General features: G+C 46.4%; 1 protein-coding gene across 1 annotated transcript in view; it reads right to left on the bottom strand.

Moving 5' to 3' along the window:
• Window positions 1-1,442: 1,442 nt before the first annotated feature.
• LOC147617048 (uncharacterized) overlaps window positions 1,443-12,747 on the bottom strand; it is a 200,325-nt gene continuing 189,020 nt past the window's right edge. Inside the window, exons 10-14 of the mRNA XM_086776415.1 lie at window positions 5,715-5,847; window positions 5,396-5,514; window positions 3,173-3,376; window positions 2,869-2,978; window positions 1,443-2,721 (exon numbers count right to left, since the gene is read on the bottom strand). Coding sequence (XP_086632541.1) covers window positions 1,488-2,721; window positions 2,869-2,978; window positions 3,173-3,376; window positions 5,396-5,514; window positions 5,715-5,847 — 1,800 coding nt within the window. The 3' untranslated portion in view covers window positions 1,443-1,487. The remainder of the gene's footprint in view (window positions 2,722-2,868; window positions 2,979-3,172; window positions 3,377-5,395; window positions 5,515-5,714; window positions 5,848-12,747) is intronic.

Consider the following 12,747-nt stretch of genomic DNA (forward strand, 5'->3'; position numbering starts at 1 on the left):
GCTGTGATACCTGGTCGTGATAGGCCATATTCGTTTCGTCGTATTCGACAACACTTTAGGGTTCCTCGGACATTTCAGCCACTATGGCTTGACATCATGCATGCAGTTGAGCCTTTTACTCCATTGCCTCGACCATCTGCAGATCAGCCTTGGCTTGATTGGGCACTATGTAAATCTGGTGACTTGATATCACTTTCAGCTAATCAGGTCTATCATAAGCTCGTATCAGAGAAAGGTTGGGTTTCAGCCAAGGCCAATAAGGTGTGGGGATTGCACAAGTCTAAATCATGGTGGCAGAAAACTCTTATGCGTGGTTGGCAGTCTAAACTCCCTTACCAAGGTAAGGTTTTCATTTGGAGGATGTTGGTGGGAGGGTTACCTACACGGGATCAGCTCAGCCGTCGTAAAATTACATTGGCCTCTTGCTTCTTCTGCACGACATGCATTGAAACAGTTATGCATCTGTTCATGAGTTGTCCAGTGGCCCGTCAGATTTGGTCTTTTATCTCTCGCGTTTGGGAGGCAATAGAGAGGTCTACTGTTTCGGCTCATCAGTGGATATTTGGGATTTGTCCTCAAGTCATTACTTCGGACAGTCACCTTGTGATATTCCATTTCCTTAGATGGACAGGACTTTGGCATATTTGGACTACACGGAATGGGTTCATCTTTGATTCCTTGTCTAGAATACATGGGCACATTCTATGTATCCGCGGTTTGCTGCTTTGGCAGTTTTCTTCTCTTCTCTCAGCTCAGCTACTGGATACAGATGTTATTTCGTTATGGTCTACGGCGGCTCGGCTGGCTCATCTTTGATGCTTTTATCTGGGATGCTTATTTGGCTAGGAGGCTTTCTTATTAGTGTACAGGTTTGCATGGTCATGATCCTTTAGAGGATCTTTTGTGGGGGTTTTTTTGGGGGCCATAGGTTCTGTGTGAGCCATGTGGCTGATGTACATTTTTACATATAATATAAAACACCATTTCACGAAAAAAAAAGAGAGAGAGAGGGGCAATGGCATGCTTTGTGTGCACGAAGAAGAAGAAGAATTGTTTCTACTTCCTACCCAAGAACCTTAAAAGGATTATCAGACGAAAGCTGGATTCTAACTCAGGTGAGGAGGGGGAAAGAGAGCGGAGAGAGACCCCATTCTTTCACAGAAACCCATGAGAAAGACCCCGAGTTGCCAATATATCATACAAAATATTGTTTTGTGAGCTGTCACATGAAGCTCCTGATTAAAGGAAAGGGAGAGTAAACAACTGAACACACATAATTTTTTGTTGCCTTTGCCAATTCCTACAAGGTAGATAAGTTGCAGCCTACAATACAGCATGGCTTTAGACATGTCCATGTTAGATTACACACACATTCATCACCTTACATGGTTGACATACTTTTTCAGCACAAATGTACAAGAAAGGAGCGTGGTGTGCTCACAGCATTAGCAGACTAAGTACATCCTTTCACCTGCGACCCAGTCGCTTTATCTTGTTGATTGGTTAGTCGAAGGAGGGCTTACAATACGATCAAACAGAGTGCGTTTGATAGGAGTGCTGAAGCAAGACGATGCTTGAGAGTTAGCTTGCACAATGCTTATCTTCTCTAGTTGGCATTGCATGTCTTCCTCCCACTCAGCTCTCAGAGCCTGCTGCTCCTCCATTTTGCAGAGCAGCTCAACTTTGTCCACAATAATGCCCTCTGAATCAGGAAGCTCTATCCTGTATGCTTCTCTCAGTTCATCAGTGAGCTCATCTTCCATCTGCTCCATCAAACTCAGGCGGTCTGTCAAAGCACTCAAGGCCTGCTGCACCTCTGAGACCACCATCCCACCTGAGAGCAGCAATGTCTGAAGCAAGTTTTTGGTTCTCTGCAACCTGCTTCTGCTTGCTTGCCTTGCATTCACAAGGCTTTGCATCACATTTTCCAGCCTAGTTTGACTTGGGATGACATCTTCAAAATAGGTATCATAGTTCTCCTGGATCATGTCGACACACTCATTGTGCTGCTTTGTGTCCCTTGAGTAAGCAGCTTCACTTCCTGAGAAGAACCCATCAGATGGTTCATCTGACACTGGCCGGAAAAAGTCATGGGACTGCATATCACAAGGACCTTGCCTGGGCAATTGTAAAGCTTCCAGACTGGGTCCAAGATCACGATGAAACAAGCGATAGCTATCATTTCCCGCCCCTCCAGATCCCGGAAAGCTGGTCACTACCAAATCATTAGACAAGTCCTTCATCCCGGATTTCTTCATGTCATCTTGGTGCTGGTTATGCAACCTGCTTATTTCATCCATAATCATCTTCTCTTCCCTCTCTATTTTGGCACATTCTTTCTCTCTCCAAAGGTTGATCATATCCAAATCGTATCGAGCATTTGGATGGGCCATAGCCATGGGTGGATTATGACTCACTTGTAAGCAATGGTCATTGGAAGGATGATTATCAAGTATTGCCTTGGTAGTAGCTAGACCAGTTTGCTCTACGTGATTTACTTTATTTCCACTTGTTTCTATGCCATCAACAAGCTGTTTCATCTGCTCAGCCTTGTAGATGATGCCCATGGCACGGTCCCTCTCTTCCTCCAGAAAATGTCTGTCTTTCTCAAGCTTTTTCTCTTCCAAGGAAAGCTTTGCTTCTCGAGCTGAGAGTGCAGCCTCAATTTCTTTCTGGGCTTTTCCAAGGCACCTTCTCTCTTGTTCCAGTGCCTCCCGTTCCCTATATGATCAGACCAACACAACCATCAAACCATCTCAAATTTTGTAACAAAGGTTTGCTGAGAGATGCTTTTCCATGAGAAGGGTATTGCAGTCTTTACAAAGAGAACCACCATAAAGAAATGGGATTCAATAAATATGAACCAACCTAGATGCTTTTTGCGCTGTGATTGAGGCATCTACCACCATCTCTTTTGTGGCTCTTAATTGGGCTGCTAATGTCAACTTGGCATCCTGTACTTCATTTTTTGTTTCTTCCTGAAGTGGGCACAAGTAGAAGTTCAGCTTTTGGCACATTTGATCACCTTTTCTACAAGCACTAGAAACTTGTGCTTGTGTATGCATTGTGGGCATGCAAGAGCATGTGCGCATGTGTGTGCACCTGAAAGCTTAATTCAGCTAGAAATAGAGAAACCGACACAATCAAATGTCTGCAGCTTTCTTTTCCATACCAGTTCATGCTGCTGTGCTTTCAGATTTTCTCTTTCCTTGATGATTCTTACGAATTCTTGCTGAAGTATGTCTAGATTCAATGTTTCTGCTTGATCCTCTACCTTACTATTTTCTCTTTTTTTAGCTTCAAGTTCGGTGCTTGAGCTGTGATTTCGTCTCCAAAGTGGTGTCTGGGACAACTCCATGTTTTTACAAACTTCAAGCTGAAAGAAGGCAAAACATGCATAATAGATTTTGTAAGAACAGTTTTCACACACATTGAGTTTACCAAAGCTTTCCTTTGGAGACACTTTGGCATTACCTAGAAAACCAATGGTCACTCGACAAAGTGAGTGGTCCGTTTACCTCCTTGAGCAAATCGACAAATTGCGAGTAGAAAATGCCGCACTTGAAGTACAAGATGGACTTGCAACTTCAGGAAATAGTCCAAACCTTGCAGTTGCCCCTCAGAAAGATGAAATTGTTACCATGGTGAAAGAAGAGATGAAGAAACATTTACATGAGACATTAGCAGCATTAAGCTGGTGGTCAAGGAAGATTCGAGAGAACACAGTCGGCCAGGGGTCTATGCCAGTTGGCCAGCTCCTCCTGCCCTAGACCCCCTATATATAGGTGCTCCAAGAGTCATGCTAAGCATCTCTCATCTTTGCACGAACCCCCTGCTTGTGTACATGCCCAGGGCAGCCCACAAGCAAGGAAGGTTCTGAAGCCAAGCAACCAGTAGAGATTGCAATCGCTGCCTGTAGGAGGTCTCTAGGAGCAAAACACAAGCATCAGGGTGCTGTCTAAAGGTACAGAAGGAGAAGCCTAGTTGTGCTCCTTCCCTGGGTGCTCCGCATGACTTGTTTGGTCAGTCTTTGGGGCTGATTTACAACCCACAGGTCAGTCCATACACACTCAGCAATAAAGCAAATACACCTATATGGTGGGGGCCCTTCAGAGGGTTATTCGGGACTCAATCTAGTATACTCTCTCTAGTTCTCTCTCACATGTGCAAATCTGAAATTTGAATGCTGAATTCTTGTAAGAGGCCTCCCAGGCTTGTCTAACCAAGATCTCGTAAACACAATCCAAATAAGATTAGAGAAAACCAAATAAAAGGGGTGCAAGCAAGCTCACCACCCAACCATAGGATCAGTGCTTCGATCCGCCCTCGATCTAGGGGCCAAGGTTCCACTCCACAGATACGTGCCAATTAGCATTGGCATCCCATACCACCAGTGTGTGCCCATAGGGGCCCTCGGCAAGACTATTTGTGATTTTCCATGTCCACGGCAGGAGTAGAGACTCTAGTCCAAGCACAGACCCATCAAAAGTGCACTGCACAACTGACTACCAAATTATAACCCGAGGCATCACTAATATAGTGATAAGTGTTGCTATAAATAGCTAACGTACTATAGATAGCCAGTAGCCTGGTTCTGAACCTTAGCCCTCTGTATTTGCCCGCTATCTCCTAATCCTAGGGTCCCCTAATCCTGCTCAATTAGGCCTACTAATGCGAGGACTAGCTCTAGGTACATAACATACTTCTTGTTAGATGTTTCCACTCTTAGAAACGAAAGCTGTCTGAGCAAGAAAACCAGGGAAGCTATGATGTATTCTAGCAAGTTGAGGAGTCCTCCGCCCTATCTTTCCACTTAAATTTATACTCAGGGATCAACTTATTTCTAAGTTGTCTTTCCCTAAAATCAATCACCACTTCCGGTTCATATGGAACATGGGACAAGTCCTCAACCTCAACAAGTTCTTGAGGAGTCACCAGTGCTTGTGTACATGCCCCCAGACAACCCACACACCAGAAACCGTGAAACCGCAAGGTCCTGAAGCCAGGCGACCAGCAGAGAGTGAAATCGCTGCATGTAGTAGGTCTCGAGGAGGCAAACACAAGCATCAGGGGGCTGTCCAGCATTACAGAAGAAGGTGTCCAGTTGTGCTCCTTCCCCAGGTGCTCTGTCCGACTTGTTTGGTCAGTCTTTGGGGGTGATTCACAGCCCATGAGTCAGGCCACTATGGTGTGTACTGTCTGCTTCTCTCTCATTCACTCTCTCATATATGCAAATCTGAAATTTGAATGCGGAATTCTGCTTTAACCAAGTAAACGATTCTATCTCAGAACTTCCCCATGCAACATTTACGATAAGCATTTTCAAAATTCTTTCAAGCCACATTAAGATAGGCCTAAGAGGAAAAAATTGGGAGACAACCTTTAGAAAGTTTACCTTCTCCTCTGTAGTCATATGATGCATCTTCACACCAAAGTCACGCTTCTGCTTGTTTTCCTTCTCCAAATTTGACTTAAACTCACGTTCCTGCCGTTTATGAAACTTTGAAGGTTTAATCAGAGCACAAACATGAGGAGTCAAAACAAGTCAATTCTCCCTTTTTTTTTTGAGTTAAAACATAATATCACATGTGTCTGGGTTCCAACTCACACCCCTTTTGGGCAGCGTGGTGCAGCAGCCACTGAAGCAAGGGCCAGCCAACATCAATTATCACTTTGAAAGACAGATTATAACAAAAATAAATGCTGATGTTAGCTATGATAGATTACATTTATATTATCCTCCCTAGATTTCAGTGCTTGCTCTTTGAGGCTCAAATATTCTTCCTTGGTGATAAATTCTGCATTTCTCCTTTCCCATTCCTTCTGGAATGCTTCCAATTGCTGCTCCTGTTGCGATCAATGTTAGTTAGTTCATTTTCTAACACATGCCAAGGAGAGAAAAAAGGCAAAGCAGTCCTACAGCCTTGAACAAGTTGACAGTCATTAGGGGTGGGGGGGTGTGTGTCTGTGTGTGTGAGAAATGAAATGATATATTAATGTCTCTAAGAGGCCATAATGACCTATGAGACCAAAATTGAGAGTACATCTGAAGTTGGTGTCTCGTCAAAGAGAACAACCAAATGAAACTGAAAAAGTACAATAAACTGACTGTCTTACAGTTATAAGAACTGTAAGTAAGACTCCTAGATGATACTAAGTAGAAAATACTGGAAAATGTACATCAAGTAGATCCATGTATGCTGATCAGTTGAAGTGCTGCCCTCTCCTCAAATCAAATATCTCCGCCATGGGGCTATCTAGAATGGAGAGGTTGTAGAAGCGAGGTAGGTGCCTCCAATGCCGAGTAATAATGGCTCTGATCTAGCGATAGTGAGGATGCCATGGTCGGGATCCTCGTGGGCGTGGCCAACGACCACAACATAAGATGACTGCTCTACCAGTGGTTGACTCCCTTGGAGCATGGCTAGTGCCCTGATGGCCCGATGGAGGAGGTATCACGAGGTGTGTGGCTGGGCTGCTAGTGCTAGTGCTGAAGAAATCTGTCATGATCCTCTATCTAGGTACATCATGGCTCGGTCTCGTGTCTGCCAAGAGGGTCTCTCTGTATCTCCTGTGCTCAAGTAGGAACAATCCCAAGCATCTCTGATCTTCAAACTCCATGACCCTGCATAACGGCCCAAAACGCTCTCGGAAGAGGCAGTGATATCTCCCTCGGATCTCATAATAGACGGTACATTGGCAAATTTAGTGGTCCTCTATCTCTGCCTCCTAGTAGCATAGCTGACAAATGTGGTCATCGGAGATCTGATGCACATATCGCCCTGTCTCAATCCACAGCTGGTGTGATGAGGTCCGGATCTGCCCAATGGCACAACGTATCCTATGTGATAGGTGTACGTCCATGTACGCCGGGTGGGTGATAAAATCATCTAGTGAGAGGTGCAGAAAATGGCTCTTGTAATGAGCCATTTTCGTGCCTAAGGGCTCAAGGGGGCTAGTCCATGTCTTCTCTGTGTCCACTCTGATGATATCCATCCTGATCACGCGGTTTTGCTCTGAGCGGGTGAGATCCAAAAATGGACAATCCAGACTGTACTGAAAGGGTGGTAGTGTCTCTATCCGCAAACCATGTAGGTGAAATCATGATCTCATCTGAGCGTAACAACAATGAGTATCTCCATCCTTTGCCAACTGTATGCATGAGGTCAATGCCAATCGGGAGTACCTCTGCTGAGGGAGCTCCCATAGCCGCTATAAAAAGGTAACTGCCTGGAATAGGGCCTCGGTCACTACTGGTGCGACACCCAGTTCAGCCTGAACAATCTCATGTGGTACTGATGATTTGCTCCGAATCATGCGGGCAATCATCATAATCAGTGGTCTCTCCATTTGCCTCCATCCCTCATCCGTCCCTCTGAGATCTATGATGTATGTGGGGCCCCCAAATTGGAGCTCTGTACAGGAGGGTCGGTGTGACAAGCATATCCAATAGCCACAATTTCGTGCGCGGCTCTTGAAACTGTATGTGTGCACACTGCCTGTCAAGTTCCCCCAAGGCTAAATGCCCTCGAGCTAATCTAGCTGTTGCTGCCTCCTTCAGGGAGAAACGCGGTCTTGTGAAACTAACTCCCAAGTAGACATATGACCTGACGTACTCAACCGGCTCCCCTCGGAAAGTGAATTGTGGCTCTGATCTTGTCACCCATGCCTGTGTGGTGTTAAATACCATAACCTTGGTTTTCCCAAGCTTCACTGTCAGAAAAACCATCCGCACAGAATGCCTGTAATGCATTCAGATGTCTCTGTAATCTCTCCGGAGAGTCCGAGATTAGAACAATATCATCAGCATATAACAAGATGGATATCAACACCCCTGCCAGGCATGCCCCTGGGCCTCCCAATCTGTCTACATAATCAGAGACCACATCAATGTATAGTCCAAAGAGGGTGGGTGATAGCGGGCATCCCTCCTTCACCCCTATCGTGCTGGTCACCATATCGGCTAGTCCGCCTGGAGCTCGGACTCTACCTGTCACAAACTCATACAAAGCATATATCCCCCACTGCATATCCTCAGGTACCTCAATGTCATGCAATCTGTGCATAAGCCTGGCACACATGGTACGGTATTGAAGGCTTTGCGGAAGTCCACGAAGCAGCAATATATGCTTCTCTTCTGTGCCGTGCCCTCTTCAATAAGTGACCGAAGTGTCAGTGTGTGATCCAAGGTAGTAAATCCTCTCCTGAAGCCGGCTTGTCTCTGTGCGCGATGACCATGCCTCTCTGCCCAGTGGCTCAGCTCCGACTCCAATATAGAGCCATATAGTTTGGCCAAGTAATGACCAATCATGATCGTCCTGTAGTTGCCTGGTACCATAGGGTGCCCACTCTTAAAGAGTGGTACAATGATATGCTCTATCTAGCTTGCCGGGAAACCCTCACAAATGGAACAATTAAACACATGTACAATCAGCGGAGCCAAAGTATCGCGCGCATATGAGAAGTGCTCTCCAACTAGCCCATCATGATCCTATGTGTTTCCATTCTGTAACCTGTCTATCGCATCTAGCACCATCCGCATAGTAAAAAAGGTGCTGCTAGCCGGTCTAGCTCCCAGTGGAGGGGGGGTGGCCGGCTGTCCTGGTGCATCATATAGCTCTCTAGCATAAGCATGCCATGCCTCAAGTGCAATAATCGGAGTACCAGGCTGTCTCTCCTGAAACATCTTCCATGCCCTCTTGCTGTCCTTCCCTAGGAAGAGTTGGTAGATCTCCTCCTCTAGCTTAGCCAGATAGGCTCGTTTCTTCCTCCGCACAAGGCGCCGAAAGATCATCCTGGCCTGTCTATGTGTGTGAGTCTCAATGGCAATCTCACGTTGTAGCTGTGCCAATTGTTTTGTGGGGCAATGCTGGGGGGGGGGGGGGGGGGGGGGGGGGGGTTAATCATAGTGCACGGAAACGCATATGAGGCGGATGCTTATATAGCACACTGTTGGAAATAAGTGCACACTAGGTGTGGCTACTATCTCTTGTACTACACACCTATATATTGTGGGTGTCACATCATAAGAAGTATTCAGCTTGTGTCTTGTCTACACTCATCTCAAGGTAACTCTTTGTCTTTCAGTCTTGTTCTTATTTCACTTCTAGTTTTTCAGTTTCTAGCTCTTGCTTCTATATTTCTATAATTGGTATCAGAGCAAGGTTTCCTCCTCCTTTCCCCTTCTCCTAGCTCAGCCTAGAGGATAAGGGCGGCCAGAAAAGGAAGTTGCCCTCTTCCTCTATGATGGAGCTCCCCTTCATGCGGAGCTAGAGCTTCCCTTTGATCTTCTCCAACAGAGGCAGATTCGCCAACAGTTATTGCCCATCATCTTCCTGAAGTTGCCCACCATCATTTCGCCATGTACTTCTCCTGGTGCTGAACCATTCTCCTCGCCAAAATCTGCCTCGATCTCTCCTATTAGTGATCGCCATCTCTTGCTACAAATCTGCGCCACATTTTGGTCGTCATATCCTGCTGAATATGCCCGTCATTGTTCCTAAATCTGGCTGCTCCTGTTTGCCCCATCCTTCAGCAACAGCCCGTCATAATCTTTCCGGCCTGTTCTCCTGCTGTCCGACCAGCAACTAATCAAAGCCTGCCATTATCAAATTTCTGGACGCTCAGTTCTGCCCGTCATCTTCCTGCCCAAAGAACTCCTCTACAATTGGTGGACTCCTTGAAGATAGGCTGCATCTGTTTCTGATTTAAGCTATTCGTGACATTTGTTGCATGCTGCACTCCATTTATCTACATCGACATTATTTTGGGCTAAATCTGAACAAAGGTTTAGTGCTATTTGCATCGACTACCGGACCTCTGCCAGGAAGATGAATCTCTTCTTTCATTCATTTCTGCAATCTTGTAAGGGAATAGACACTGCCCTTGCATCTTAGCAAGAGGTAAGACCTTCCCACATGGCCTCTTCTACTCATTCTCTCATGTCTATCGACAAATTCAATGGGTCCAACTTTCATACTTGGCAAATCAAAATCAAGTGCCATCTTATGAAAGAAGGTCTTTGGGACGTTGTTCACCATGCTGCTCCCGAAGATTCCGACATTGAGCAAGTTATCACTTACGTTCCCACTGCCAAGAATGACAAAGCCTATGCTATCATCTTGCTCGGTCTTGGAGATGATTACATTCATCACATCTCCGACATACATTCTGCTTATCAAGCATGGATCACTTTGGATACCCTTTTTGGACCCCGCTCTAAAAACTCTAAGATTGCACTTATGATCTCATTCTTTGATCTACATATGCAGGAGGGAGCTACTATAGCCTCTCATGTCAATTATCTTCGCAGTCTTATGGTTCAGCTTGCATCAGTGAAGTCCCCCATCTCCGAAGATATTGCTATTGCTGTGCTTCTCAAGAGCTTACCTGACACCTATGCTACTCTTGTCACTACCTTCAAGTATCACAATAATCCTACTCTTGAAGGTATCATCAATGCTCTCCAAGAAGAGGAAAGAACTCAACAACAAAAGGTAACTGACACTGGCAAAACTAATCATATGGAGAAGGACTGCTTCAAGGCTCATCCATGCACCATTTGTGGCCGTGATAATCACCGGGAGAAGGACTGCTACTCTAAACCCTCTACATCAGCCCGTGCATCTACCTCAGCCCATGTTGCTGCAGCATCTCCATCAGCAGATCTTGCTGTTCATTCCTCATATGATGAGGAGTGGGCTTTCTGATTACTTCATCTTTCTTGTCTACCACTTTGACCACCGATGATGTAGGTCAAGGGGTTCTATTGTCTTATTCATTCTGCTTTTGGACCTCTCTCTTGTCCCTACCCAAGAGGCAGAGGTTGCCCTTGAGGAGGGGATGTCTTCAAGGTCCATCTGTTTGTCTACAGTCAGTCTTCTGTCTATCTAGTCTTGTCTGTCTGTCTATTTGTCTATCAATCTGATTGTGTCTTGTTTTAGATCCATCTTGTCCCTACCCTTGTGGACCCATATGAGGATATCACTTGAGGAGGGGTGTCTCGGGATCTTTTCTATCTCGTCTTCTATCTTGTCTTTCAGTCTTGGTCTTGTCTTGTCTGTCTTTCAGTCTTGTCTTTTGTCTTCCTCCTAGTGTCCACTTAAGGAGGGTGTTGGAAATAAGTGCACACTAGGTGTACTCTTTTCCTAGTCTAGTATAAACTTTTGTCTTAAGTCTTGTGTGTCTGCCATGTGGCATCTTATTTGTCCCACATATCAGCGTGGCTACTATCTCTTGTACTACACACCTATATATTGTGGGTGTCACATCATAAGAAGTATTCAGCTTGTGTCTTGTCTACACTCATCTCAAGGTAACTCTTTGTCTTTCAGTCTTGTTCTTATTTCACTTCTAGTTTTCAGTTTCTAGCTCTTGCTTCTATATTTCTATACACACTTGCCAATCCGCTCATAATCTCGTCCAAAGGGCTATGCGGGTCTAAAGCAAACAAGCCATTATACACTGCATCTCGGTAAACCCCAGCTATCTCACACGTAAACTGATATCTCGAGTACCTAGGTAGATGAGTGGCTGGCCCATCTCTCGGGGATCTACCTACTAGTGTGAAACTTAGGTATGCATGATCAGCTACTATGCCAATGGGCCGACTGGAAATCGTGAAACCCCGCCAATCGGGTGACAAGTGTATCGAATAGCCACAATTTGGTGCACGGCTCCTGAAACTGTATGTGTGCACACTGCCTCTCAAGTGCCCCTATCAGATCTCTACCCGCACAAAATGCCTGTAGTGCATTCAGATGTCTCTGTATACTCTCCGGAGAGTCTGAGATTAGAACAATATAATCAGCATATAACAAGATGGATATCAACACCCGTGCCAGGCATGCCCCTGGGCCTCCCAATCTGTCTACATAATCAGAGACCACATCAACATCAATGTACAGTCCAAAGCGGGTGGGTGATAGTGGGCATCCCTGCTTCACCCCTATCGTGCTGGTCACCATATCGGATAGTCCGCCTAGAGCTCGGACTCTGCCTGTCAGACTCATACAAAGCATATATCCCCCATTGCATATCCTCGGGTACCTCAATGTCATGCAATCTGTGCATAAGCCTGGCACGTGGTACGATATCGAAGGCTTTGTGGAAGTCCACAAAGCAACAGTATATGCTTCTCTTTTGTGCCCTGCCCTCTTCAATAAGTGCCCGAAGAGATCACTCGAAAACCATTAAAACAGAAAATATTTCTTACATGGAGCTGCGCTGCTGAAGTGACGACGTGCTGAAGTGACGTGAACCTGCGCTGCTGCCCCCGCCTGCCCTCTGTTGCCTCCGCCTGTTTCTTTGCTGCTCCCGCCTGCCTCTGCTGCCTTCGCCTGCCCATCTGCTGCCTTCCCCTTTGCCTGCCCAACTTCTGCACTTCCCTAGCCTTTCAGTCCCCGCCTGCCCTTCAGCTACCCCCGCTAGCCCCTCTGCTGCCCTCCGCCTGCCTTCGCCTGCCCCTTTTGCTGCCCCCGCCAGCCCCCCTTTTGCTGCCCCACCTGCCCTTCAACTGCCCCCGTCAGCCCCTCTGCTGCCCCCTGCCTGCCTTCACCTGCCCCCTTTTGCTACCCCCGCCAGCTCCCCTTTTGGTGCCCCGCCTCCCCGTTTGCTGCCCGCCCCCTGCCTTCTTCAGTCTCCGCCTGCCCCTTTGCCCTTGAGGTCCAGACTACCCTTGTTGCGAGAGTTTATGGTTCCCACCCTTCTCGTTCACAGGCCCGTGAATGGCTTCTAGCAGCTCTCCCT

The sequence above is a fragment of the Cibotium barometz genome, chromosome 37, assembly GCF_041138505.1.
Source record: "Cibotium barometz isolate CiBa-2024 chromosome 37, ASM4113850v1, whole genome shotgun sequence".
In the NCBI taxonomy this organism is placed as follows: domain Eukaryota; kingdom Viridiplantae; phylum Streptophyta; class Polypodiopsida; order Cyatheales; family Cibotiaceae; genus Cibotium; species Cibotium barometz.